We start from the raw sequence: 27,900 nt of genomic DNA, 5'->3' as shown, positions 1-27,900 counted from the left end.
TAGAAAAGATGAATAAACAGATAATAATTGCGTCCCATGTCATATGCGCCGAATATATTTTGAAAAGAGCTTCTCCACGCCAGATACCAGGGCTGAGGAGGGTTACATAACAGTGCTCTTTCTTTTCTCCGCGTTGGACAGAACCATGATTGGCATCTTCCTGCGACCGGCATCGAGCTCCCCGGCTCCATTATTCGTGGGGCCAGCAACCTGCTTCCTTTCTGATCCAATGGCTCCATTGGCAGCAGCACGCAGGCTTCCTAGGCTTCGTCGGCCAGAGAGGGAGGAGCTGCTATCAGCATCACCATCGGATGGCGAGAAGGAAAATTCACCCTCACCCTCATGCTCGTTTCCATGTTCACTGGAAGGAGTCACGCTGCCTGTGCTGTGGGAGTTGCCGTTGGATGTAGATGTGGAAGTGTTCCGCTCTAGTCTAGCACGCACAAGGCTGTGTACGGCCCTACGGCGTTGGCGAGTGGCAAAGTTCTTGCTTCCCTCATGCTTCGTCGTGGGCTTGGCAACGAGTTCCTCAAGCGGTGGTGGTCCACGGGGCTGACGAATTGCATGCTCTCCAGCACGGTTTTGACCAGGTCCAAAGGTACCAGGTCCTGCAGAAGCAGGGGTCTGTGGGAACATTGCTGACTTAGGCGTAGAAGCGCCATTGTTACCAGATCGAGTGGTTTCGTTGATAAGCTTGACGGCCAAAGACAGCGACTTCTTGTGGTCACGCTTGATACCAGGTGCCGGAGACTGAAGAGGAGGGGATTGACGGGCTTGCTGCTGGGGCTGCACTTGAGACTGAGCCTCACGAGGCGGTGTCGGGTTGCGGGTAGATGGGGTCGAAGAGTGATTGCGGACGGGAGACTGACGTGATTCCGTTGGAGGTGGAGAGACACGGGCGGAAGTGCGGAACATCGAGGGCGTGTTTCCGTTCGTGTGACCATTCGAGTTGCCATTAGTGTGTGCATGGAAGCCACCGTTGCTTGCGTGAGACTCCACTGGAGAGCGAATCTGGTCTTCGTAAGTCGACGTAGTTGGTGCGGCAGACAGCGGCACCTCATCGTAGACGCTATTGTCTACCACGTAGCTCTGCTGTCCAGTCATTGGATTGTACACTGAGAACACGCCGGGCTTTCCGGGTACAGGGTGCACAACGGGCTGCATTCCATGCTGGGCCTGCTGTTGATAGAATCCCATGGTAGGAAGCGGGGAGAAGAGCTGCTGTTGTTGCTGCTGAAGAGCCTGTGCATGGGTGGAATGCATAGGAGTTCCGATGTGAAGAGCCTGGAACTGTTGAGCAGCAGCAGTAACGCTGGCTAGCTGCTGTTGAAGACGCTGTTGCTGAGCGGCGAGGTACAAATTGGTAGAGACTAGCTCTGCATATAGGGCCTCATCCATGGGCTCACCATTTTCTTCAAGAATATGATCGAGAGCCGGGGGAGCTAGGACATGTTCGGGAAGAGAGTACATCTGCCCATATGTCTGAGCAGCGTTTCCGCTGCTGTAAGACTTTGAATGGTTAAACGACACCCCCGTAGCAGTTTGGGGAACTCCACCGAGGTACGCGTTGGAGTGGCCACCGTAATTTTGCATCCCACCAAAGCCATTCTGATGAGGATGTTCCTGCATCAGTGGAGCGGTAGATGGAGTGGTAGGTTGCTTGGGGGCAGTCCTCAACCCAGCAAGCAGGTGAGAACGGCTCGTACGTGGAGTTGAAATGGATCCGTGAGCATCATCTCGCTGATCGAGTTTAGATGGGTGTGGAACGCTGAGTCGTTTGATATGAGAACCTTTACCCCGAGAAGCAAATCCAGATCCGGGAACGCCGAGAGAAGAGGTGTTGAGGGACATGTTGTTGTAAGTCATTTGAGCAAGACCGCCAGTGTCCATGCTCGTAGTCATCAAAGATTCGAGAGGTGATAAAAGAAGCAAATCAGATATCAAATATTTTTTTTAGTTCGTATATGCACCAGTGCCTTGCAAGAGATCGATCGGGTGACGAGGTTGGTGGTGTGAAGAGAAAAAGATTAGACCGAGAATTAAGTAACGAGATGTGCCGGGTAGGTCCGACAAGTCGCAAGGTTCAAGGTAGATGTCACGATTAGGCGATTAAGGTGTATGTAATGAAGGGTCCGTTACGAGTTCCGGCTATGTGGGCTGTTAGCGATTGGTCAAGATGCATCAACAGAGCAGTGAGAACTCACCAGAGCCAAAAAGAGGTAAGATAAAAAGGAGATAGAATGAGAAAATGAAGGGTAATGGAACCAAATTAGGAGGGAAGAAAAAATTTACAGGTGAATCAACGCGGCCGTAGGTTCAATTTGTCGCTGAAAGGAGGACGAAAGACCGAAGTTCGTGACGACGAGGATGCTCTGCAAGCCTCGCGTGAGCTTTAGACCGAAGGGTGTGAGAACACGAGGTCGAAAAACGAGTACAGCGTGTACCAGAAGGGAATACAGGCAGTAAGGACCAAATGAACGCAGAACACAAGCAAGTAAACAGATGCAGATGCAAGTAAACACAAGAGGACGAGCAGAGAAAGACGGAGTATCCGGATGCGTTTCAACCGACAGAGCTTACTATCGACTTTCAAAGGACGAGGATCGACGAATGTTGAATATAACGATGCTGGACGCTATGGGTGTTGGACGTTGGCAATGTTTTCCCGGTGCAGGATCTCGAAAGAGCGGGCGAAACAACCGAGGAAAAAGCAAAGAAAGCAACCAAAAACAGGGCTACAGCGTAGCAAGCAGGGTCTACCGGGGACACGAAAGTCGGTTTTGAAGGAAAACGGGCCTGTCTTTTGTTCAACGGTACAGGGTACGCGCGAAAACGTCTGCTGTGGTCCAAGAAAAGAAAAGAAAAAGATAAAAGATATGAAAGCGGTCGGAGGAGGGTGAAAGTATTATCTGGGAGGTGGTTTTGCGGTGGTGAAGGTGATGGAGCGAGATGACTCGCACACGACAGCGGTTGACGTGGGCGTGGCGGTCGTCGCTGGAGCGTTGGTCGTCCGGCTAGCAGAGCAGGCGAAAAGGAACGAAGAGAAGTTGTCTTTTTTTCTTTTTGAACGCAGAGATGCACGAGAGAGCGAGAGCGAGAGAGGAACAGAGAGAGAGAAGAGAGAAGAGAGAGAGAAAGAACAAGAAGTGAGGATGAGGATGAGGATGAGGATGGAAGATGGAGGATGAAGAAGAAGAAGAAGAGAGGAAGAAGAGAAGTTGAAGAAGCGAAGTTGAAGTCGAGGCGGACGAAGAAGAAAGTTGCAGTTTTGGCTCAAAAGGGGAAAAAGGCAAAAAGAGACGCGCGCTAAGCTGCTTTTGGACTAGCGCGCGCGAGAAACCGCAGTTTAGCGCCGGGCTTGGGGCCAATCAGAGGAAGGGAAGGCCTTGCGATATAAAGTTGATATCACGCGGGAACAAAGGAAGCGGCGGCGATGGTAGGGGAGAGTTAGGAGAGAGTTAGGAGAGAGAAGGAGTGTGCAGTGAGACGATGAGGTTGGTGGGTTGGTTGGAGATGGGGTAGGGGCGGCTCTGGGGTTAGCGGTAAGCCGGGGCCACTACGGGGGATGGCATAGAAGGTACTCATCAACGGTAGGTTCATTCAGTAGTAAGTTGCATAGTAGTATGAGAAATACATGTCAGGATATAGGGACGGGCTGCCAGACCGACGGGCAGATGGATACCTCCAGCCTATGAGACACAAGAAAGTAAAAGGTACATTGTTACCCCTGGTTTCAAGACCGGAGTAAAGAAAAACAAAACCAATCGAGGGGATATGCAGCCGCCATAACCAGGACCATGACCCCAACCGCAAGCGCCAACCGGGTGAGACAATTGAAACAAACGAGCATTAAACGAGGAAAAGGTAACAAAAACAAAAAGATGTAACACCTAGCCCTATATGCAAGAAAGATGGGGAAAAGAAAAAAAAAAAAAATCAGGAAGCTACCGAGTTAGCGTCGACAGCATGGTCGTTGTCTAGCCCGTTCGTTGTCTCGTTGGCATTATTGTTGCCGCCACCGCCGATACTGTCATGGCCATTCCGACTGACGCTTCGACTTCTTGTACCAGGAGATTCTGGGTCCGGCTCACAAGTAGCCATTAGTTGTCCGGCCGTGCTTGGAGCAGGACCAGATCTCTTCTCGTTGGCGCGGTCAAATTCAAGGGCATCTGCCAGCTCGCTGCTCATTGGGTCGAGTTCCTCCTCCGCCAGACCGGTGGCTAGTGACACCAGCTTCCGATGCACGTCCAGCTTAGTGCTCACGCCGGCGTCTGCTCTTTGGCGGATGAGTTGGGCCACTGCGTCGTCCCGGTCGGCTTGTGCTTGAGCCAGTTCGTTGGCGAGCGTGTAAAGTTCTAACATTTCCTCTGGTGCTAATTCATGGTTTGCATCTGAGTCACCTGCGTCTTCGGTGATACCGTTTGATTCATATAACGAAGTAAGTTCTAGGTCGTGTGTCTGGTTCAGTAATGACTCGTACTTGGCTTTTATCTCGTTGAAACGTGCTAGCTGGGCATCAAGGTCTTCGCTTTCTTCTTCCTTAGCTTGCAAGGCTTCTATTTGACTTCGGATGTTCTCTCGGTCGGATTCTAGTTGCTCGTACAGGCCCTTGGGGTTGGTCATGTCCTCTCCGCTGCCTGTACCGGTACTGCTGCTGTGTGGAGGTGTCTTGGCCTCTCCGTACGCGCGGGCAAGGCGCCTATTAGCTTCAGCCATTATAGATCCAATTCGAACGAGTAACGCGTTGGTTGCCTCTGTCGCAACGGCTGACCCAGTGTAGTTACCCGCCGTGGGTGTAGTGGCAGCAAAGTCAGCATCACCGTCCATATCTTGAGCGTACGTGACGGAAGAAGGCGGTGGGGGGTTCTCCTTCCGCCGCTTGTATAGAGCCATCAGCACCTCGTTGGCTGTCTCGTGGTGTCTGTTCTGCAAGTCGCCTGCTTCGGGGCATTGTGCCAGGAGAGTCGTCGCAAGCCTGTAGCATCCGTTCTTCGCAGCAGTCAGGGCGGCCGTATCCCCATTCGCGTCCTGCGACGAAAGGAGTAACAAGATCTCGTGCCTGGGAAACACTTGAGAAAGCTTATCGATCAGGGTCTGGCAGTAATACCGAGAGCTCTTCCATTTGCCTTTACTCCGTGTTGTTGCGGCGAGATGGTTAAAGACGGTTGCGCCAAACCAGTCACGGAACGTTATAGTGCTGTGTAGCAGGTCCGCCAGCTCTCCCATCGTGCGCTTCTCATAGTTATTTGTGAACAAGACAGCCCGGACAAGTGGTGTTTCGTCGTGCTTGGATCGAACACGCACATCGGCACCTCGGCTGATGAGATCCTTGACGATATCAATATCACCCATAGCGCAGGCCCAGTGGAGTGCAGTGTTACCCTGGTCATCGATCGGCCGGTCCACTTGAAAGTGCGTAGGTGGCACGGGTGGAAGCACACGAGAGGCACTTGGGTCGTCGCCAACAGTCATGAAATAGTCCAGCAATTGGTCTCCATATAGGATGTGGTTCTGTTCTATGATGCTCATGGCGACATCATTGTCACCCCTCTTTCGCTTGCGAGACTGCGTTGATTCGGGAGACATCTGAGCCAGGTCCTCATCCGCTATGAGGGAAGAGGCCTCGGGGCTTCCCTGCATTATCGACGAGGTCTCATTGAAGGACTGGCTGACGCCATACTGCTGGTGCTGGTGCTGGTGCTGCTGTGGTTCCTGGTTAAAACTAGCCGGTGCCGAGTTGGCAGGTGGTGCAGCAGGTGGTACGGGAGGCATATGGTGGCCGACAGCTGAAAAGGAGCCACGAGTCGAACCGGCCGCGCCACGACGGCTACCAGCACCTCCACCCCGTGTTCTTGGTTTGGATGCTGCAGCGGAATGTTTTGGTGCCGGAGGAGGGCTGGTGTCGCCGGTCATGAAGTCGAACAGGGGCCGTAGCTTGTCCAGGACATTGTTCTTGTCCGCCAGAGCTCGAGCTTCGGCCAGAGGTATCCATGTTCCTGCAGTATGTCAGTACAGGGAGTACAGCAGGATCTTCCAACAGCAAGCAAGGGGGGCGAGAGTGACCTTGATATTTCCCGTAGCCACCCTGGATCTTCTCGTGGACTCCGCGCTGGACATCACGCTCGAGGATACGAGTTCTTGACGGCTTGTCCAGGCCGGCAGCTTTCAGAATATGAGTCGCGTTAACCCAGTCGTCCACCCGCCGTCTCATCACATTCTCAGTTCCCAACTTGTATTCGTAGACCGGGACCTATAACACACAGACAGCCAGTCAGTCTTGAAGTGTCCATACAGGCCAAAGGAACAGTGAGGGGAGGGGGAAGAGAAGGAAGAGAAGCAAGAGAAGAAACCGACATTGCTGTACGTAGCAGAGTAGATGTGCCCTTCATTGCCGGCTGAAGAGGCCATCGCAGCCTATCGTCCTTCCGCAGGCCGCCGCAGTCGCAAGTCCAAAGAGCCTAAGACGGCGGGTATTTAACCGTTGCAGAGGCGCAGAAGGTGTAGGCCAGTCTTAGTAGGCAAGGCAGGCAGTGTGTGGTCGCAGGTCTTAGACAATACCGCTTGTCGCTGGCATGCTGCAGGCTTCCCGGAGTAACTAGAGGCTGCTGCACCTGTCCACCTCAGCCCGGCCGTCCGATCCCAGCGCTCGCTCTGAGTGTCGTTAGCAAATTCCAATTAAGATAATTAACGTCTCGTCGCGTTTGGAAGAAGAAAAAAAGGCGCCGGCAGCGAAGAAGACGAGCAAGACGCGACGGCGTTCCGGGAGGTTGAGGCCGGAAGAACCTTTGGCCGCGAACTTGCAGCCGACGGGACCTCAAGACAGAAGACGATGGAAGACGACGAAAGAGGACGAAGAGGAAGAAGAGAAGAGACACCGCGGGACGATCCATTGAGCCTGTTGCATCGCAGAATCATATACAGTACAGCAGAGAACCATGACGGCCGCAGAGTCAGCGAAGGTGGCGGACGCCAGACGTGAGTTCCCACGGTGAAGAAGCTGCGGATGAAGGAGAAGACGCTGACAGAGAGGACAGTGGCTACGCGGGAAGAGATGTCCAATGCTCGTCTTCCAATCGCCTACAGAGACAGCTGCGCACACCTGTTGATACCGCTGAACCGATGCCGATATGAGGAGTACTATCTCCCGTGGAAGTGCGAGGTAGACCAGACACACACACACACACACACACACACACACACCCATTGTCCATTGTCCATTGTCCAATGTGAAGGCGAGGAGAGATGCTGACGACTACGACAGAACGAACGACACAGCTACGAGAAATGCCAGTACGAGGAGTTCAAGAAGCGAGTAGCGAAGATGGACGAGCTGCGGGCGGCCAAGGGAGGTGCACGAAGCAACTAGACAGTCCAGCCCAGTCGATGAGATGAGCTGCGGCGGCTCTGTACGATCATAGAGAAAAGCGAGACGCAGAAAGAAACGGAGACGGAGAGTGCGGAAGCAGTGTGTATTACTCGATGTTAATCTTTTTTTCTTCTTTCCCCTGGGACTGCCGGCATGATAGACGCAGTTCCTCTCTATCCAATCTATCAGAAAATATCAGAGATATCAAAAGAAAGACGTCCCATAAGCCTCCAACCCCGGGAATCCCATATCAAGCCCGCCCAAGCAACCATCCACGCTGGCCCTGGAGACGCACCACGCACAGAAGCAAAAAGAAGCCAGAACAAGACCATGCAAGATAAGCTAAATAAAGCACGGCTGAGGAGATGCTGATAAATCAAAAGCCAGACGAAGGCTGTCCGTCGGGCTGACGGCTCGCGGAAGCTATCTTTTTCACCCGCCTGTAGTCCGCTACCCATCCTTGCCGCGGATATTTGACAGTAAACTTGCAGTACCGGCGTAGATGTTCGTTTATAACGGTCGGTAAGCGCCTGAGTGAAGGTACAAGATGGCCAGGCGGGAGCAGGACGAGACGTAAGATGCTATCTCAGGGGACTCTCTCGGCTCAGGGCTCTCACTGCCTACCATATCACATACTTATGCACAGAGAGGAGAGGCCTCCCTTGTGCCAGGCCCATCCCTTGCCTCCAGGGTTAGTTATTGATCTCTAAGCATCCCCGAGGGCCTGCAAAGGTTCGTCCGTCGACCAGGATGAGGAAGAAGGCCTTCTGCTGATGGAATCATCATATAAAACGTCCCTACCAACCCCTACGCCCTCCCCATGCCTCTGCTCCTTCGCCATCGTCATCTCCTTTCTTCTTCGCCTTGTCCTTCATCTTCTTCTTCTTCGTCTTCGTCTTCTTCGCCTTCGCCTTTTTACGTCCGAGAAAATAACCGCGCTTATTAATCCATCCGGCCAAACAAGAGCGAAGTATAAGTTCGGCCGCCGGCGCAACAGGAACGATAACTATCCCCCCCTCGTGTTGTACGCTCTATATTTTACCAGATAAATCATTTATATTCACTGTTATGTCTGCGATGTCTTCTCCCTGAGCACTGCTGCACGACCGGTTGACATCCTCGCCGCTATGGGTTTACTGTACGGGCCGCTTCATCTTTCCTCCCCATTCTTCCGTAAAAATGATCTGCTAATTGACAATCGGACTGGCAGCGCGCTTGGCACACCACTGGCATGGCCGGAAGCAAAGGAGAGAGCCGGCCAGGTGAGGGAATGGGGTATCGAGGTATTGCCCTCCGTCTTGTCCGCTTCGCTTCTGCCTCTCTGCGTCGTGCAGGTGCAGGAAGAAAACGACTCTCTCGCTCGAAAGTTGCGGCTTTAGTCTGATGTTTTGTGCCGCAGCAACTACTCGCCATATGGAAGAAGGCCCGGGGAAAGGAACGGGATGCGCTGCTGTGGGGTGACGAGGTATGTGGGATGGATGCTGCTGGAGACGAAAGTTGGTTAATACAGCTACTGACGGGGGTTCTTTGCTAGGTCGAATATCTCGTCGTTGCGGTTGACGATAAGGAGGAAAAAGTACGGCTGTCTCTGTGCCAGGCAGAGATTCTCAAGGCGCTTGCGCAGGATGCAGAACTGTCCAAGAGAGCTGCTGTCAACGGAGATGCTTCAGAGTACGACCTACCCGATAATTTCAAGTCTATTCTTATGTTCAAGGGTGATTTCTGACTTGCCGGTATAGAAAGGAGCCTCTGCCGACATTCCATCCTGAATTCGGCCGTTTCATGCTCGAAGCCACACCGGGGAAACCATGGGGAATCGGCTTCAAGGAGCTACTCAAGGTAGAGTCCAACATGAAATGGAGGTACGACAGCCCATCTCGCCTTTGCTTCTATCGTGAGATTGAATCTAACATTACCAGGCGAGTTACGGCCAAAAATCACATGGCTGCAAACGAATACCCCATCACACTCACTACATTCCCCCGCCTAGGGTGCAGTGATGATTTTACATTGCCATCATACCCTCTGTCAGGCCCAGCTCTACGCTCGCAGTTCGTTCCTGACGAGATAGCAAACCCTCACATCAGGTTCCCGACTCTGGCAGCCAACATCCGTTCGCGCAGAGGGAGGAAGGTCGAGTTGAACGTGCCAGTGTTCAGAGACACAAATACCCCATGGCCTTTCAAGGATCCTACCGTCAATTACGACTTGCATAAATGGCCAGAAGATGACGATGTACGGAACGGAGCTGCAAAGGAAGGTAATGTGTACATGGATGCCATGGCCTTTGGCATGGGCAGCTGTTGTCTACAAATTACTTTCCAATGCAAAAACATCACCGAGGGGAGGAAATTATACGATCAACTCAGCCCCCTGGGACCTATAATGTTGGCCCTGACCGGGGCAACGCCTATATATAAGGGATTCCTCGTCGACACCGACGTCAGGTGGAACCAGATCGGCAATGCGGTTGATTGCAGAACGCGAGAGGAGCTAGGAGAAGTTGTCAGTCTTCCTTCCCTTTTACTTACGATTAACCATCCCATACAATGCAGCAAGACTAACAACCCTATACAGCCCCTTAAGAACGATAGATGGCGCATCCCGAAATCGAGATATGCGTCAAACTCAACTTATATATCACAAGACCCCCATCTACGGCCAGAGTACATGGACCCCGACCTGGTAATCGACGAAGACATCAAAAAGAAGCTGATGGATGGCGGCATGGACGAGCTCCTCGCAACCCACTTCGCCCACCTATTCATCCGCGACCCCATCGTCATTTTCAACGAAGATCTCCAGGAACTCGACCTTACCAAGACAGACCACTTCGAGAACCTCCAATCAACCAACTGGCAACACATCCGCTTCAAACCCCCACCCGCCGACAACGACATAGGCTGGCGCGTCGAGTTCCGGCCCATGGAAATCCAAATCACCGATTTCGAAAACGCCGCCTTCAGCATCTTCATGGTTCTCATCACCCGCGCCATACTTAGCTTTGACCTAAACTTCTACATTCCCATACCCCGAACTACTGAGAACATGGAGACTGCCCACGCACGTAACGCGGTGCTTGACGAGAAGTTTTATTTCCGCAAGGATCCCTTCCCGCATCGGTACCCGAGATCGCAGCGTCATCAGCAATCTCGTCCCTCGTCACCGCCAGGTGGCTCGACACCCTCACCACCGCCCTCAACAACGCCGTCTTCTCCACTCTTACAGCCCATTGAATCGGAATACACCCTCATGAGTGTCAATGATATCATCAACGGTTCCCCAGATGGGTTCCCGGGTCTCATTCCGCTTGTTGAATCGTACTTGGACAGCCTCAACGTCGATGTCGAGACGAGATGCGCCCTAGCCAAGTATCTAGACCTTATCCGTCGTCGTGCAGATGGTTCTCTTTGGACCAATGCTAAATGGATACGAGAGTTCGTTGCAAAGCATCCTGATTATAAGCAAGATAGCGTTGTTTCGGCGAAGATCAGCTATGATCTCGTCAAGGCCGTGGAGGAGATTACGGAAAAAGAAGGCAAGGACGGAAGTATAGGGTGGGAAATGTTTACTGCAAAGAAGCATTAAATATATATATAAAAATAATAAAAGAGAGATTAGCTCGTAAAAAAGAATAGATATATTAGGTTTGGCTCGCGAATAGAATAGTTGTTTGGCACGATGCTCTTCAATGAAAATAGCAAGATCGTCCTTATAAACTGGGTTGTGTCGTTGGTATCCGTTTGTTTAAACTACTTAATGGAAGTGAAAAAGAGAAACTATTAACATGTTGAAAAGTGCGAGATAACTGGGAGTAAATTTCAATCATAATGTTATCCAAAATATCCAAGGATAGACGACTTCAGTCATATCTCATCAGAGTCAATTTTTTTTTTTTCGTTGTTTCGATGCTTTTGACCACAATATGTTGAGATCCACTGCTCAACCGGACCACTCAATATCGCAGTGAGGATAATCACGCAAATAATACCTCAAGTAGAGATGAATGAGCTGCGAAGTAAGAAGAATAAGTGCGGCCAAGGAAAAAAATATATCAAAATAGAAACACCCTCACACCAAAATAGGAGAGCTATGGACGATTCCACAGCTCCCTTGCCAGTTCTCCGCTTTTCCTGAAATTGAGACTGGAGCTGCTGCTGCGTCGCCTCCGAGTGCGGTTAGCATTAGGATCTGTAGGGTATAGTCCGCTGGCCCTGGCATAAAGGTTGAGGATATCAGTCAAACTGACAACCCCAACAAGACGACCGGATAAGCTAGCTCCTGGGAGTGCCGAGGCAGGGATCGAAGTAGATATGGATGCTGTAAAGGATGGAGGAGAGGTGCCGAAGGAAGGGTAATGTGCTGAAGATGCTGTTTGAGGGTACTGGAAAGGTGAAATGGGGTTATGGGTAGGACGTGCATGTCCATTCCCGTTCTGTGGATGGTTATTGCCATTGTTGCCTGAGGCAACATTGGTCGGTGGGGGAGAAGGCAGAGAAGCCCCAGTACTGCCCACGGCAGGCCCGGCAATGCTGCTGGTATGGTTTGGGGCTGATCCTAAAGGAATGTTGGTAGAGGAGTGTGACGGTGTAGATGGTGTAGATGAGGCCGGTGAGTGAGGATCAGTAACCCACATTCTAGTTTGAATAAGGTAAGTTAATCTTCTGAACCATGCCACCGAGGCTTATAACTAAGTTAAAGCTTACCTGTGAGAACGGGTGGCAACGAGTTTGGCAACTGTATGGGCAAGAGTGGACTGCGGGTTAATGTGGAAGACTGGGAAGGAGTCCTGTCCTTCTGTTATACCACGAGTAGATAAGATAACTGAGATGAAATGAATGCAGGTATTGTGAAGCAAGGGGAGCGATGTAGATTTTGTCAAAAGCTAGATGTTACCGTTGATTAGTGCTCCGTAGTCTGAAAGTTGAAATGATGGCACTAACCTTGACGTCGACAACAGATATGTTGCCAACAACATTCCATTGATTGTCAACCACCGCAAGGGATGAAACTCCTTCGTTGTTCATCAGTTCCAATGCATGACACAGTGGCCGATCTCCGCTGTAACGTACCAGTTAGCTCACGAAGATTGAGTAAAGTATGCTGTCTTGGACTGGAAATAGTACTAACTTGATTGATACCACACAGTGCGAGCCTAGCCTCAGCTCTCTCAGATGTTGCGGGTATAATTGCTCAATAACCGGGAAACTACGCCCGTTCTCCCAAAGGAACTTGACCAATTTCCATTGAGTAAACACCCCAATTACCTCTGTAGTACCTTCCTTCACCACAATGATGCGATGCACGCCTCCTCCAAACGTTTCAACAGCAGTCATTAGATTGGTAGACTGCGGCATAGTGGTGAGGGGTTCTTGCATTCCAAGTCCCTTGACGTCCTTGAGCGGGATTTTCTCCCCTTCCCTTGCTCTCCTCGCGAGCTCGCGTAGAGACGCCGCCTGTTCTTCATGACTTGGCTGTATCAATCCCACAACGAGGAGGAGGTATGCATTAAGGTCAGCATAGCCGAATGTACCGGCTGCAGTAGAGGAGCCTGGAGATTCTCGGATAAGCAGTGAGTGCGCACTGGACTCGATGAGAAGCTATATATATATGAATAGCCCACCTGTTAGTCAATGTCATATACAGCAATGGGAAAAGAGCAACGCATACATTCGTAGCATCTTCAATCGAAGTGTCTGCGTCCACAAACTTTAGATCAACGGGCTGCACCAATTCGCCAATTGAAATCTGCGTCCAATCTCGACCAGAGAAAGCTGGATCGGCAGCTGCATGCGAGGGGGGGTTATCTATCAGGCTCTGGACAGCAGCTTGAGTGAACGAAGGTTGCCGACGGGCTCGAGGCGAAGACGGGACGCCTCTGAGAGAGTCACCAAGACTCTGGCGGTGGGACAGTTTTGCGGGCTCTCGCCGCAGCGACGAGCTCCGAGAAGACGACGACCGTGAATCAGAGCTTAACCGAGGCGAAATGACAGCTTCTTGACCTGCTTCTCCCGCCGCTGGCTGTGTGTTCTTGCCACTCATCTTAAGCTCATTCGGGTTATCGGCTGTTTAGAAGAAGTTGAAATCGGCGTCAGGGAGGGCGGAGGTCCAGACAGGGAACAGACAGCCCAAACCCCTCTGCGATCGCTGTGTCTTGCAGATGATCGTGCTTTTGCCTTGCCTAGCCAGTGCAAAGGCTTCCAGCAAACAAAAATGCTAGTTATTCGGTGCGCAAGCAGAGAAACACCAGCAAGGTAGTCTGGAGTCTCTGGGGTTGACGAAGCAGTTTGATACCAAAAATAAACGGTTTAACTATCTGGTTTTAGGTGGGGCGTGGATGTTGACTAGTTAGTTCATGTTTTTTATTTAGATAAGGCCCGTAGATAATAGATAACTAAGAGATAGATAGATAGACTGGATAGACTAGAACATGATGACGCAGAGTCCGGCGGTGCGGAAGCATAACCACCCCGAGCGCTGGGCCTGGTAGACGGTGACAGAGATCCAGGTGATTCCTGCAAGCCAGAATAACGAAGAAAATACCAGAGAATAGAAAGATTTTGGCTACGAAAGAGGCGAAAAAGGGTTGGGGGGCAGTCATGTCACGTGGTGCCTGATGGAGGGAAAAGGCTGCTTGGTTATTAAGTAGACAGTGGATAGTAGAAAAATAAATAGACAGGAATAAGGGAATCAAGGAAGGTAGAGATGGTCAGCCGAAAAAGGAGAGCGCGTGGTACAGATCTTTGTCTTACCTATCCCAGCTGTTAGTCTTCTCTGAAGTTGGCATATGCAATAACCGGAGAGTGAGATGGGAGGGTAGGAGGAGAGGAGGAGGAGGAGGTTAGGGAGAGTCGTACTTAAATTGGTCAAGGAGGCCTTTCATGTCTCTTGTACGGCTCTCCCTTACTACTCGCTTGTTCTGTGTCAAATCAGGCTTAGAAGGGGTCATATCTGAGTCGTTCTGGGTCTTCTGGGCTTTTTCCTCCTGGAGGCTCAGATGGTCTGTAGCCCGGTACGTCCTCCTGAAAAGTATCTGTTTCTCTGGGTGGAGGGACTTCAGGTTGCGGCAATAAAGAGAAAAATCCACGACTGGCAAGTCGATACACGTCAGACGGTCGTCTTGTGTTTGGGATTCTAGTTCGCTACCCATATTCACTATAGTCCTATAAAGACTATGGTCTGAATAACGGACGACAACGGGTTCCCAGCCGTGCTGTTCTGCCATTTCTCTTGCCTCTTCACTGTACAATCTCGGGCAGCCTTGCATAATGAACGCCTTCAGTGCTGGGAATGCATTAAGATATGCGAACATGTGTTCAGTCAAGCTAGTTTGGAGACGGAGGACTAAAATCCGGAGGTGTTCAAAGCCTTGACCAGTAAGCGCCTGTTCACTCCATCCTTTAATGACTCGATCAGATATGGAGACGCTGGCTTCATATCCGAACTCCGTCCGCTTGGGCTGGGTGCGGATTTCCAGGCCAATTAGATTGCGGACCTTGGCGACTGCAAGGAACTCATGAGGCTCGAAAAACTCGACTGATAGGCCTACAACGGCTGTCCAGTTCACTGATGCTGAAGTTATAAGCTTCAGGTAATTGCTGACTGCCATCTTCTTGGAGCTTGGCTTGAGTGAATAGCGATGGGATATCTGGTTAAATTCTGCAGGGTAAGCTGTTGCAAGGATCTTCCATAAGTACAGGCTTGTTCGTTTGCTAGAGCGAGCATTAATAGAAGAGCCAGGCAATACTCATTTCCACAGGGTGCCATGGCATACCTTCGACATATGCAGACCCAGAGGTACAATGCAATCGACCACGGGACACCTTTAAAGTGTGCGGTACTCAGGGTGCGCTGATCAGCCAAAACGGCTCTCATGGCCATGTGCTTTAGAGAATGCGCGCCAACCGGGCTATACGCCTCCCATCCCGCAGGCAGTAATGGAGATTCGTGAACCCATGCGAACCCTCTCCGTCTGCGGGTCGACGGCGCAACTTGAACCACCTCCTGAGTGTACACCTGGCCACTCTCCCTGTCATATGGCATTGTGACTATACGATATTAATAACCGCAGATAAATATACCTTTTCACATTCTAAAGTCCCTTAGACGTAACTTAGTTACGGGAGTGCGAGGTATTGGGCAATCAATGGTTTCAGGTCGAAGCTACTCCTCCAATGGCTCCCTATGGCACGCCGTGTCAGTTTGCAGGCTAGAGAAAATCTCAGCAGGGCCAAGTTCGGGCGATCACAGTCATATAATGAGCCGGTAATGGTTACGATGAGCCTGATGAGGTGACAATAGCACCAATTTGCTAGTTGTGAGTGTTGAATCTGTGGACAGTCAAGTCAGGCTGAGATCTCTCGCGGGGTCCTCCAAGGTCCCAATGACATCGGATAAACTGAACGCCCGCCTCCCATGTCTCACCTGCAGGCTGCCGGCAATGATGGGTATATTGTCAACATGACTACCGCTAATCAACTGGGCTGGACAGTAATATGCGAAGAGAATGCGTCTTCGTGGTTGGATTATTTCAACCGTTGACGTTGATTATGTGAGATTATGTTTTTAGCACGGGACTCTCATTGATGCAGACAAAGCGGAAAGCCTATTGACAAGGACAAGCCACATAACCAAGATGACATCTACTTATCCAGTAGGTACTTCGACTTCAACAGTTATTCAGGACAAAATACGGAGTATCTAATTCTCAATTCTCGTTTCTCAGATTTTGATGTCTTCCTTTTTCTTTCCAGCTCCATTACTATTATTAAAAAAAAAAAAAAAAGAATATCAATAGCGAAGCAAGTTCAACCAGGATACCGAGACTATCTCTGTTCGATAACTACAACCCACACAAGGATGATGCAGCGATCGGCCTTGGTTGCTCGTTGTTCGATGCACTAAGAGCATTCTCATTTCCCCATGCCTTGATCTCGCTCTCAAGAGCCTGTAAATCATCGCAGTTAAGAATTCTTGCTCCGGCAACCGGTCTTTGTAAGAGGGCAAGAATCCATAGCAGCCATATTCGACAAGTGCAAACGACACCGGGAACATTAAGCCTGTTGTCATATGTCCTCATAATGCCATCTATGCTCTCTCCCGAAGTGCTGGAGGGACATTGCTGATCTTGAACAAACCGACAAGCAAGAAGGCCTTCATCACACCAGCTGTTGACCCGTGGTCTGCCGTCCATCCACTATTCCCCTGTTGTCTGACGTGATATTTGATTCCATCATTGGAGCCGCTGTGAAAGTAAAAGGCCCAGTGGAAGTCGTTGGGGATGGGTGGATGACTTCGGAGAAACAGCATAATATAGAGCCTTCCCGCTTCTAATCCAGTGGCAGACATGGGTATATCTGAAGCCGTATCTCAATCGGTACAGCAGGCTGTTTCTCGGGCCTTCCCGCCTTCTCGTTTACGACGGTAAGTAGTTGTCAAGCTCGACTATTGTGTTCGGATCTATCGAGTATCACGTAGAAGCGACAAAAGTACTTCCCCCTCAACGTCCAGCCACTATGGTCTAGGATAATGTAGAATCGGAAAACGCACGAGCACACTGAAATACCAATGAAGGTAAGCGTCCAGTGACAATATGGGTTTGTATGAAACTCGTGCGTTTTAACAGCAGCATGGACGGCGCTTAACGACATCATACTCAGCCCAGACTCGATCCTCCTATTTCGTAGAACGAGGAGAGCCAATGGATGAGAGCCACGCTTCGGAATCCGCATCAGCGGGTCAGACAGATGAATAAGAATGCATCTCTTCCCCTCCAACAGACGCTGCTGGGATTGGGACGAAGAAGATTTCGTTGGTTGTGGATGTTCGAGAAGTCAATCATCCCTGATGGCCATGAGGCCGGCGCGAAAAAAAAAGGGGCTAAAACCCACGACGGTCCGTACATCCCCAGAAGAACTTCCATCCCACCCCAGGATGCAATACTGCTTAGTTTTCATGCAGCATGGCTTTGAAAATAGCAATACACCCACGACCCTTTGACATTATGAATGTAGTTAAGGGGGTGCAAAAGCCTCGCTCGGTCTTCGTCACTTTGGGGAGAGGGATTGCCGGCTCCCACACATAGATAGCCCCCTTGTTTGTTTCGCCTATGAAGGACAGGCTTTTTGCTTCTTCTGGGCCAAAGACCTGCTGGCATTGTGCTTCATAAACCGGTGTCTCCTGGCGAATCGTTCTTTGGCCACGGCTCTAGCGTTTTTCGATGGGCTTTTCTACTTTTCAATGTCCTGGGAGATTGCGGCTGTGTAGAAGTAGGGCTGATTATCTGCCACCTTCTCTCTCAACATCGCATCGTTCCTTTGTGATATACATGCTTTTGTCAATTGTATATCAACACGAACTGGTCTCTGGTAGATCATTGCTTTCCAACTGATTACTGTCGTTTAACTTGTTAATCTCATATTATCTTACTGTTCACCTTGCTCGGCAACACAGAGCTTCATTTCCTTGCGTCTTCTCTAATGTCTTCACTCTTCTCATCCCGATCTAAATCGCAGGTCCGAATTAGTTCTCAATCCAACAAAAGCTCCAATGAAGGGTTTGGTGACTTCGAGAATAGAAGCCGCCTATCATTCTCCAAGATGCGGAAGAAAAGGCCGCCTCCCATCAATATCGCGGTGGCCGGAAATGTTATCATCACAAATGCCACTCCGACCTCCCAGGTGATATATGCAGATATGCCATGGTCAGCCTCAAACCCCCCGACTCCCCGCGCAAACGTTTGCTCCAACCCGGGATGTATGGCCCGCGATACGATGCCCATGAGCTCACCCGTGGATGCTCAATTAAGGTTGAACAGCCCACATACAACCTGTACTTGCCAGCAGTACATTCAGTCAACACCATCGAACCCATCTTACATCTCTCCTCATCATGCATGCTTCTCAGCAGCAGAGCTTCCAGGTTCATTTGCATCTCCCAAGAGCAGTGTTGAGCTCGATGCACCCACAACTCCAACAAGGCTCACATTCGATCATCTCGACGAGCATATATTGGACTCCCCCCCGAACTTGACGTTGAGTCCAAAGACTGAGCCGACGCAATCAACCAGGCAAGACCGTTACCAGTTCGGTCAGTTGCTAGAAACAGAGCCAACTCGCAACGGGAAGTCCCTAAGACAGATGGATTACGATGAGCTCATGGATATCCTCCCAGACCTTACTCCGGGTCAAGTCAAGATGTACTGGAATCCAGCCATCCGCAAAGAGCTTGAGGAAGAAAAGCAGACCAGCCCTGCTTCAGCTGCTAGATCAAGTCGATGGAGTGAGCGCGTAAGAATTAGCCAGTCCGGCTTCCATATTTTGTCCAGACGACTAACTTTACATAGAACGAGGTATATGATGGCGGAGAAGACCCCGAGCAGGTCAGAGCTGAGTGCGAGATCCGGTTAAACACCAAAGAGAACGAAATCACAGGCCTTCTGCGGCTTCATGACTCGCGAATCAATGCACTTTGCAAGTTCATATCTGAACATCTCGAGGACCAGCTTGAGGGTCCGGAAAATGACAACAACCAGGAAGTACGAGAGATCATATCGGCTCAACAGCGTCGAGGAAGAGACCCCTTTGACGCAGACCTCCAGCACATGTACCAGTCTGGACAGATCCAGGAGCTGCAAGACCATATATCTAAACTGGAACCAGTCGCTATACGCAACGAAAAGCGAGCCAGAACATACAAGGCCAGGGCCAAGTCTCTGCAGGCGGATCTCATGGCTTCGAAGGAGACTGAGCAGCTTCTCAAGCAAGAGCTCATCGAGAAGGACGCCTATATCGACACGCTTAATAACAAGGTGACCCAGCTCCTGACCATGCGCCCTGATCCGTTTTCCCCGTCTGATACCCGAGGGTCCCGGAAGCATCTACCTTCGCCGGCTCCATGTGACTGGAAACGGGCAGAAGAGCTCAAGCACCAGGTCGCTACCTGAACGTCGTAGGCAAGCTAGTGACGATATGAATTTGGTGACAGATAAGTATTGTCTAGGTAATCTATTAGTTATTCGGTCCCGGTTTGTTGGTTAGTTATGGTTCTGGATGTATGTATCTGTCGTGGGTTACAGGTATTGCTGTCGGAATATCACATAGTTAGTTGGCTAATTACCTAGTCATCCAAAAAGTTTTTTTCTAATCAGCATTCAAAATAGCTAAATCAATAAATAAATGGATGAAAGTCCCTGAAACAGCCGGAATTAGTATATACCTCTGTTCTCTTTCATGATGGTGTTGGTTTTGATGCCTGGTGTCTCGTCCTATCAGCAGAACTAAAAAGGGGCTCAGCCAACGAAACCCGCAGGGATATGGGGCGTTTCAGAATCGCTACATCACATTCCGGCCGCTTTCTGCACGGAAGATTATACCGCAGGACGGTGCCTGGCGCTACCTGATGCATATCAGGTCTGTCCGCGAGTTATACACCTGCAGAGAGGGGAGTCGCAGCCGGAAGGATACATCGATATCTTCTCGCGCCAACTAACTCACTAACCAAGCCGCCGAGATGATCATCGACAGAAGCAAATGATATTGCTCGTTGCCATGGGGCCATCGGGGCAAGCAGATATAATAGTCATCGTTCATCGTCCGTATAACCAGAGAAGCTGAGTTTATCAAGGTTGACTGTGACTTGCTGGGTGTTCGGTTCATGATCAGGTCACGGTGACGCCTGTTGATTCCATAAGCCACCTGGTCTGCCGCTTGCTGCTCTCATATATCAGCCTAAAGATCCGGCTCTTTGCTGGCGTGTTCTTGACCGGACAGCTCCTCGACTCGATAACTGACCTCTATGAGACTTTTAGATATCTACTCGAGCAAAACGTTGAACTGATTCGTCTCCAAGAGTCTCGATATCAACTACTACCATAAGTAGTACCCTCTACCCCCTGAGAGTCACCACTCTACGAAAGTCGCTATGATCAAGACCACCCTACCCGAATCGGCAGAGACACCGGCGGAGCGACAGGACCGTGAAAATGGAGGCTTCCCTCGGGTCGAGAATAAGCTAGCTTTGGATCCTACTTCAGTACTCCGAGTAGCTTCATGGGTCGCATACTTCACGTCTTCAGTGAGCTCAAAGCTCACCACAGGCACCCAGCTTGTGGATCCCAAGAAACATATTGTCTGGCTGTTCGACAACACTGCGTACCAGCCGGATCATGGTCCAGTATATGGGCCTCCTGGATGGAAGACTCATGTGGTGGGATGCATGTTTGAGAAACACGGAAGGCGGGATATTGGACGATGGGTAGCCATCATCGCTGATTTGGTCGGTCTAGACGGCAATGCAGGGCTCAACGACAATAAGGAGGTCCGCAACCGGATAGCCACGCGTATTCAGCCCTTCCTGAACGCCGTTGTACCAAATCGAGTCATCGATCTAGAGGTCCCGGTTTCAAAAGAGGAGGTGCATGAGTTCAAGCTAAACAGCTCCAAAAAGGATGGTATAGCCGAAGATGATATCCTGATAATCCCAGCATTGGGCATCCATGATGGTTCGGTGGTTGAATCCCATGCGAAGCACTGGGGCCCTAAACCCCCGACGATGAAGACCGTCTTTGCAGCTCAAGATGGCTGGGCCGTCATCTCAGATGTCGATGACACCATCAAGTACACTCAGACACCGGACGCCATAGGCATCCTCAAGACTACCTTCGTCGATGACCCAAAGCCAATAGACGGCATGCCAGAGTCGTATAAGCGTATCCATGAACGCCTCAACCCAACTTGGTTCTACCTCTCGGCTTCCCCTTATAACTTATATTCATTCTTGCACGGCTTTCTTAGCTCACTCTACCCTCAAGGCACACTTCTTCTACGCGAAAACTCATGGATGGACCTAGCTGGCCTGCTCAAATCCTTCACCCAGGGAACGCAGGAATACAAGGTAAACCAGCTGGCCAAGGTATTTGGATGGTTCCCGAGACGCAAAATTTTGTGCATTGGTGACTCAACCCAAAGTGATCCGGAAGCTTATGCAGAAGCGTATAAGAAGCACAACAAATGGATCAAGGCCATATATATCAGGAAGGTGACTGATGTGGCGAATATGGAGGGCAAAAATGATGCCGAGAGATTCGAAAAGGCATTTGAAGGGGTACCGCGCTCTGTCTGGAAGGTGTTTGAAACTGCAGATGAGCTTGACCAGCTTGTGGAAGACCTCCAGCGTTAGCAATGGTAGAGGTCAGTCAGAATCATGATGTGATGATGATGGTTTATCGATATTCATCTGTTCCTTCTCATATGTTTTAATAGGGGGTATTTCTGCTACTTTCAACCACTTTGCTTTTCTTATTTCTCATTCGAATTTGGTTTTTGAGCTGTCAACATGTATCCCATGTTGAATTTAATGATGCTTGCTAGTAGGGGTTTTTCGTTTTCAAGGCTGTTTATTCTTTCTTCTTTCTTACGGGTCGGCTGAACTCTGGGTGAACCTTTCCACAGCATGTGTTCTTCCTCTGCTAATAATGAACGTATGTTACTTCTATGTTACTTCTATGATAGCCTTCTGCCCTTGCAAAGTAGTGCGGCTACAATGTCTCAATAGGCTAATATAGCTATTTCACGTACAACGTTTCTGACGTCATATCAACGTTCAGCTCTCCACGGATTCCAGAGGCCGGCATTTCTAAGCTGAGCATCAACTCACACCTTCTGCAAACAAGTCCGAGCTATCCGTACGGATATCACAGCTTCCGTCCTCAGACCACAGTTATTTACATATCCGGAAGCTGAACGCCCTGTATAAATGGACATGTCTTATCGCCTGTGCAGATTGATAATACGCCTTTTATGCTAGAATTCAACAACCATTCACGTATGATATTTATGGTAAACGATGGCAGACCAGGAACACATTCCCCAATTTATGCCGGCAGTCCATCTACCCCCTGGACCCTACGATCCGTCTTCTCCTCCGCCCGCTTCCTCTCTGATCTATGACCCCAAATTCCCAACCCCTCAACCAAACCCATCTCAATACCTGATAAAAGTGCTCAGCACCGCCCTGTGCCGTGATGAACTCACCTGGCCTGAAGTCATATCTAATTCTCGCGCCTACCAGCCTCCTATCCCAGGCTACGACGTTTGTGGTACCATTCTCTCAACACCGTCAGATGACGAACATACTTACGACGGCCCTAAGTTCAAAGTTGGCGATGAGGTTTTCGGATGGTTGAGCGTGCATAGAGGAGGAGGGGCCGCTGATTGTGCTTTGGCAGAGGAGAACGAGCTAGCATTCAAGCCGAAGAACGTAACAAGCGTCGAGGCAGCGAGCATTCCTCTATCTGCCATGACTGCATGGCAGGCTTTTTTCGCCCACGGAAATCTAAAGCATATTGCAGACAAGTGTGGACACCTGGACAGTGAAGTAGTGCGAGATGACTGTATGGATGAAAATGGCAAAGAAGGGGTCAAGCAACTGCAGCCTCGCGGCGAGCCTGTCCGAGTGCTGATAACCAATGCATCTGGCGGAGTGGGAGTACAGGCCCTTCAGCTCTTACGGTCAAAGACTCTATTCGGAGACCAGAAGTTCTGGATATGCGGTACATGTTCAAGCCGCAATGCAACCTTTTTGAAAGACACCTTGCACATCGATGAAGTTATCGACTACACCGTTAACCCGGATTTGAGTGAAGCCTTTAAATCAAAGGGCTGGCAGCCTGTTGACTTTGTGTTTGACTGTATAGGGGGTCAGTCGCTGAAGCAAGCCCATTCCCCAGCCGTCATTTGTGATAATGGCTCGATAGTTAGTGTGGCACATCCACTCAAGGAGGAGTGGGGAGATTTGGGAATTGAAAAGAGAGGGTTGAGCAGCCGATATTTTATCATCGAGTTAAATGGGAAGCAACTGGAGAAGATTGGTACGCTAGTAGAAAAAGGCGAAGTCAGGGGCTTTGTTGACAGTGTCTTTGAGCTGCACAGAGCCAGAGAAGCCATGGAGCTGGTTGAATCGAAGAGGGTTCGAGGAAAGGTCGTCTTGAAGGTTAACTAGCTGTGATGCAATGATTGGAATGGTAGCCAGAAAATTAGTACATAAGCGTCACATTGCATCTTTTTCAATTCCTATATCTTAACTTCACATACGCAGTGTTGGGAAGAGAAAGCAGAAGGAATTAGCTACTCAAAAAGCTGTACAATTTGGGGCATATGTTAGTTAGGTATTTGACTTAGGCAGGAAGCTCCATAACTACCTAAGCTACTAAAATTAGTTCAACGAGTTAACTTAAAGTTAAACCAATCAGATGCGACTGCTAACAGCCTTTTCTTGGCAAGTTTGGCCGACTGCTGACTAAGCATATACTTTGGTCTCTTTTTGGCCCAGCGCGGTTTGATACTGTTTAACTTCCTCAGCATTCTTGAAATGATATCCCGAACCCCTGGATGCTCCTCTCCTACAGATGGTATAGAAATGTATTTTGACTGTCCTAGACTTTCTTCATACTAAAGCCGGAATGGTTCATACTTATATCTGACAGTAATCACTTTTTTTTATATGTACTTATAGCTTTGAGAGCAGACAACCTGGTGCTCACTGCTGAAGATGATTCTATGCTCGAAGATTTTGAAAAAGTGGAGTTAGAGAATCCTGCTCCCAAGGAGATTATAGATGAAAAGCGGTCAATCTAGAGGTCTTGTTATTTTTCTAGACCAAAAAATGACGATTGGGGTTATCCGACACTCTATGACTTCAAAGAGACTCGAATAGTGACTGTTCACAGTCCGGAACAGCCAGGGGAGTTCTCTAGGGCCCCTGGCTAAATATTGAATGAGATATTATTATTACCCTCTTGATATTTGGTATAGTGGAAACCTTGGAGTCATGCAAAATCTGTAAGGATGTTAAGAGGTATATGTTGGCTAAAAGCCGACCGCCGATTCGAAGGTATGAGACTTGAATGCTTGAGCAGTATTTTCAGCTCAGTGCATGATGGTAGATTTCCATACCGTCATATTCATGTTGGATTTATGCGTAAGAGGTGGCCTATACCCTCCAATTCCGGAGCACTGCAGTGTTCACAGCCTTTATGTGTGCATATTATTTTGTTTGTCTCTACCTGCTTAGACCGCTCGGGTAAATGAAACTATTCAAACAGAATATCGAATAGAAAAAGAGAAGAAAGAAAGGAAAAAGATTCCGGAGTAAAGACATATAGGATTAGAAGCATAAATAGAAATGACTGGATCATACCGGGAACTCTTGAATAATGCAATCATTTTAACATCTCTTCTCCAAACCTTTTAAGAGTCCGGTAGGGCATGATGAGGGATAAGGCGCTAAGAACACATTTGAGCATGAGCCAAGAGAAGAGAAGCAGAGGGGTAAAAGAGGTGTCCGGATAATAATAGAAGGTAAAGAAAGGTAGATGTGATGAAATGAAGATATAAGACATTAATAGGCATTGAACCAGCTTTGATGATAGGTCGGTATAAGGGAGGCCGCTTAAAGCAAGGAGTCAAGGCGAGTGAATACACCTAAACATGCAGCCACAACCTATATAAAACGGTTAGACTTTGCGATATGATTCTAGACGCATCACTGATAGTGTGTTCTAACTTACCTCGAGCTGGAGTTCCTTATCCTTGGCCCTTTCAACCTCTTCTGCCACAGCCTGTGGTAGATTAGCTCCAATAACATGTGCGCCAGCGCCCTTATTCGACACAAATGGCCACTGTGAATATTCAGCCAACAGCTCATCAACCTGCGCAAAGGCCCGCTCCCTAGCCTCATGCCCCATGGTTACAAGCGCATTTTCCAGCACATTCGCAGCATATGCAGCGCAGACCAATGCGATAGTTCGTAGATACCTGAATTCAATATCTTCTGGAAGGAACTGGTTCGGGGGTAGCATGACAGTGCGGCTGCTGCAGATGTTGCGGACTCTCTTGTGTAGTTCTTCCTTTGCGCCGCCGTCGGCGACCGGGTGTGTGGCCATATCGAAGAGCAGGAAATTGCGTTTTTCGGTTCGGAGGACACCTTTGTCGACTAGACCTTTGGCAAGCCGTTCTCGTACTTGCTTCAGTTGGTAGCCGATTTTCATCAGATTCCAGGTCTCGCCTATAATTCAGTAGTTAGACTTTTATACCTTGCCATGATTTCAAGAGGTAATGGTCGTAAAGAGTGGACTAACCGCTCATAAGGTCGATCCAGGAGCTCACACTCATTTTCTCACTAGCTTTCATCATCTTCAATGCCTCGTCCAGCAAGACTTCTCCAGTCAAGGTATCATCGATAACCTCAATTATCCGGTCTGCAAGGGGGAACCGCCGCCTCGATGAGTCTTTTTGCATACTGATTCGACCTCGGAATGCCAGTTCAATCACAATACAACCTCGTAGTGCATATGAGATGTTTTCGTTCCAAAATGATAAGTATCCCTATAAAATGGGCCAAATGGAAATGATTAGACTGTGTTATTCATGGCTTCAACCGTTTTCTGGAGAATATTACCTGCTTATCTTTCAGGCCCAAGAGCAACACCTCTTCCATAAGCGTGAGCTTTGGTTGCTTACTCCGCTCCTCATTCTCACTGATATCTCTCGGGTCAAAAGCAATTTTGTGTCCATTCTCGCCGGTGAACGAAGACTCTCCACGGCCTTCCTGGGATGCACCGTTTAATGACGCCGGCGAAGCAACTCTGCCGCTCTCAGCACCGCCGTCTCCTCGACCAGCTCCTCGCCGGCGAGTTAAGCCGCTGGTAGACGCCATAAGGAAACAAGGAAATAAACCGGGGAGCTCGCTAGTAGGTCGGTAACGAGCCGCAACAAGCTCAGGGAACAGCTGCGTATGGCATAGAAATGCGCGTTGGGTGTTCTCGAATCTGAGGGGGGTAAAAGGGGAGAACCAGGCAACTTCGAAACGGTCGCAGCAGTGGATGTCTGGCGGCAACGGAGAGCTAAGAACAGGACCGGAGTAGGGTAGATATAATTACAAGCACCGCGTGCACAGCCAGAGAATCTGAAATCTGGCACACTCAGGAAGTTGTTGTCTTGCAGTCTTTTCCTCGTCTCTGGAGGAAGGGAAGAAGTGATAAAAATCGCGTTGGTCAATTTCGGCTTGGCGGCTGTCAGATTTTAGCAGCTTGCAGAAACGGCGTTCAAGCGAGAAGTATTCCTGTATATATTCTGCCCTTGTTAATATGAAACTTGGCTATTTAGCGGAATAATGCTTGGTGTCGTCTACCAAGGTCGTCATATGGCTACATTTCTGTGGCTTTTTTGGGCGCCGTTAAGTGACTGATATGCGAGCCAGATGCCGTCACGAGAGCAGTTACTTCACACTGAAGCCAAGGTGGAAAAAGGCGCCTTGCTGTCGGTTTTGCCAGGCAGATTGAACACTCCAGGGAAGAAAGCAAGATAAAGGAGTAGAATACACATGAGATATTCTCTAATTATATCAAAATGTGATCGTTTGAGCTGATGTACACAATATAAAAAAAATGAACTTGGAACGACAATCATAGGACCGGCGCCTTATTTTCACGCATGTCTAGAATAGCTTAGAAAACCCTGCTGGAGGCTTAGTCCAATTAACGAGGCTCGACCGTGCCATTTAGTGAGCTGTATGGATTGTCAGCATAGAGCCTCCGAGGGATTTCGACATAGCAGTGGCTACATACCGTCAGGTGCGGAGAGGATATAGTCAACAGCGTTACGAACTGTGATTTAGTCAGTAAATGAGTGGGCGGCAGAATTAGAAGCCAGTGCTGCCTTCGTCCGGCCCAAGGTCAAGAATAACATACCACTGTGGATCTTCTCAGCTTCCAGGTCTGGAATCTCAATGCTGAATTCCTGTTTCCTCAAGTCAACATCTAGTCCGTCATCCAATTCATTTTAACAAGAGAAGAATTACCTCTTCAATGGCCATCACAACCTCAACGGCGTCCAAACTGTCCAATCCAAGATCATTTTGGAAGTGCGACTCGACGTTGATCTTGACAAACGAGTAAGAATCCGCAAATTGGTTGATAGATCAGTCAAACGGGCCATATCTGCTGCATACATACCTTGGAGGCATCGGAAACCTATACAATTTTCGTCGTTAGTAACAGTAATAGACAGAAAACCCAATACAACAGAGACATAAAATTGGTGATTGCCGTACATTATCAAAGTTCTTCAACAGGTCAATTATTCTACCCTGGACTTCCTGCTCGCTGAGGCCGGCTGGGGCAGAGTACTGTCTTATGGCCTGGTAGGCAAATCTGGGAACGAATTGAGCTTGTCTGGCAATGCTGGCGGCGACTGGGGCCTGGCGAGAGACAGGCGAGGCAACTCGGGCAACGCGAGGAACGGACGTCCTCAGCGATCGGATGACGGCAGAGCGGAACATGGTTGCGGTATATGCGGTCTGTAAGAGGATCGATTGAGCAAGAATAACAGCTGTGCGGTGAGATATCTTGTCTTCCAGATGCGTTTGCAAGCTCGTCGGCGTCGTTCGTCGTCGTCGTTTTGGTGTTTTTTGTCAGAAAGACATGAAGTCGTAGTTTTTTTGCTTCTCAGGCCGCCAGCCAATCAGAAGCCACGTGA

At 49.5% G+C, this 27,900-nt stretch overlaps 11 protein-coding genes across 11 annotated transcripts; 5 read left to right on the top strand and 6 right to left on the bottom strand.

The window, feature by feature from the left end:
- Positions 1 to 102: 102 nt before the first annotated feature.
- On the bottom strand, positions 103 to 1,890 carry ARB_01256 (uncharacterized protein; the record flags this gene model as incomplete). Its single annotated transcript, XM_003012597.1, has 1 exon — positions 103 to 1,890. The coding sequence occupies one exon, from the start codon at positions 1,888 to 1,890 to the stop codon at positions 103 to 105; it is 1,788 nt and encodes a 595-aa protein (XP_003012643.1).
- A 1,049-nt stretch (positions 1,891 to 2,939) lies between these two features.
- ARB_01255 (uncharacterized protein) lies at positions 2,940 to 3,310 on the top strand (the record flags this gene model as incomplete). The annotated part of the gene is made up of 2 exons (XM_003012596.1): positions 2,940 to 3,146; positions 3,191 to 3,310. 2 exons carry the CDS (start codon positions 2,940 to 2,942, stop codon positions 3,308 to 3,310), a joined length of 327 nt encoding a protein of 108 aa, XP_003012642.1.
- A 626-nt stretch (positions 3,311 to 3,936) lies between these two features.
- ARB_01254 (uncharacterized protein) lies at positions 3,937 to 6,408 on the bottom strand (the record flags this gene model as incomplete). Its single annotated transcript, XM_003012595.1, has 3 exons — positions 3,937 to 5,996; positions 6,064 to 6,229; positions 6,262 to 6,408. 3 exons carry the CDS (start codon positions 6,406 to 6,408, stop codon positions 3,937 to 3,939), a joined length of 2,373 nt encoding a protein of 790 aa, XP_003012641.1.
- Positions 6,409 to 8,493: 2,085 nt separating this feature from the next.
- On the top strand, positions 8,494 to 10,954 carry ARB_01253 (uncharacterized protein; the record flags this gene model as incomplete). The annotated part of the gene is made up of 4 exons (XM_003012594.1): positions 8,494 to 8,628; positions 8,766 to 8,831; positions 8,901 to 9,037; positions 9,106 to 10,954. The coding sequence occupies 4 exons, from the start codon at positions 8,494 to 8,496 to the stop codon at positions 10,952 to 10,954; spliced, it is 2,187 nt and encodes a 728-aa protein (XP_003012640.1).
- Positions 10,955 to 11,456: 502 nt separating this feature from the next.
- On the bottom strand, positions 11,457 to 13,408 carry ARB_01252 (uncharacterized protein; the record flags this gene model as incomplete). The annotated part of the gene is made up of 5 exons (XM_003012593.1): positions 11,457 to 12,003; positions 12,073 to 12,251; positions 12,310 to 12,427; positions 12,497 to 12,966; positions 13,037 to 13,408. The coding sequence occupies 5 exons, from the start codon at positions 13,406 to 13,408 to the stop codon at positions 11,457 to 11,459; spliced, it is 1,686 nt and encodes a 561-aa protein (XP_003012639.1).
- Positions 13,409 to 14,207: 799 nt separating this feature from the next.
- On the bottom strand, positions 14,208 to 15,409 carry ARB_01251 (uncharacterized protein; the record flags this gene model as incomplete). Its single annotated transcript, XM_003012592.1, has 2 exons — positions 14,208 to 15,078; positions 15,141 to 15,409. 2 exons carry the CDS (start codon positions 15,407 to 15,409, stop codon positions 14,208 to 14,210), a joined length of 1,140 nt encoding a protein of 379 aa, XP_003012638.1.
- A 2,435-nt stretch (positions 15,410 to 17,844) lies between these two features.
- ARB_01250 (uncharacterized protein) lies at positions 17,845 to 19,310 on the top strand (the record flags this gene model as incomplete). The annotated part of the gene is made up of 2 exons (XM_003012591.1): positions 17,845 to 18,654; positions 18,711 to 19,310. The coding sequence occupies 2 exons, from the start codon at positions 17,845 to 17,847 to the stop codon at positions 19,308 to 19,310; spliced, it is 1,410 nt and encodes a 469-aa protein (XP_003012637.1).
- A 977-nt stretch (positions 19,311 to 20,287) lies between these two features.
- Positions 20,288 to 21,544, top strand: ARB_01249 (actin filament organization protein App1-like, putative; the record flags this gene model as incomplete). Its single annotated transcript, XM_003012590.1, has 1 exon — positions 20,288 to 21,544. One exon carries the CDS (start codon positions 20,288 to 20,290, stop codon positions 21,542 to 21,544), a length of 1,257 nt encoding a protein of 418 aa, XP_003012636.1.
- A 666-nt stretch (positions 21,545 to 22,210) lies between these two features.
- Positions 22,211 to 23,365, top strand: ARB_01248 (zinc-containing alcohol dehydrogenase, putative; the record flags this gene model as incomplete). The annotated part of the gene is made up of 1 exon (XM_003012589.1): positions 22,211 to 23,365. The coding sequence occupies one exon, from the start codon at positions 22,211 to 22,213 to the stop codon at positions 23,363 to 23,365; it is 1,155 nt and encodes a 384-aa protein (XP_003012635.1).
- A 1,283-nt stretch (positions 23,366 to 24,648) lies between these two features.
- ARB_01247 (uncharacterized protein) lies at positions 24,649 to 26,748 on the bottom strand (the record flags this gene model as incomplete). The annotated part of the gene is made up of 6 exons (XM_003012588.1): positions 24,649 to 24,846; positions 24,933 to 25,429; positions 25,503 to 25,749; positions 25,823 to 26,267; positions 26,346 to 26,521; positions 26,653 to 26,748. The coding sequence occupies 6 exons, from the start codon at positions 26,746 to 26,748 to the stop codon at positions 24,649 to 24,651; spliced, it is 1,659 nt and encodes a 552-aa protein (XP_003012634.1).
- Positions 26,749 to 27,036: 288 nt separating this feature from the next.
- ARB_01246 (uncharacterized protein) lies at positions 27,037 to 27,703 on the bottom strand (the record flags this gene model as incomplete). The annotated part of the gene is made up of 3 exons (XM_003012587.1): positions 27,037 to 27,162; positions 27,224 to 27,304; positions 27,476 to 27,703. 3 exons carry the CDS (start codon positions 27,701 to 27,703, stop codon positions 27,037 to 27,039), a joined length of 435 nt encoding a protein of 144 aa, XP_003012633.1.
- Between the last annotated feature and the right edge of the window lie 197 nt (positions 27,704 to 27,900).

The sequence above is a fragment of the Trichophyton benhamiae genome, assembly GCF_000151125.1.
Source record: "Trichophyton benhamiae CBS 112371 chromosome Unknown Abenha-F-W-21b08.fp109, whole genome shotgun sequence".
In the NCBI taxonomy this organism is placed as follows: Eukaryota; Fungi; Ascomycota; class Eurotiomycetes; order Onygenales; family Arthrodermataceae; genus Trichophyton; species Trichophyton benhamiae.
This window is presented reverse-complemented; position numbering and strand designations above follow the sequence as displayed.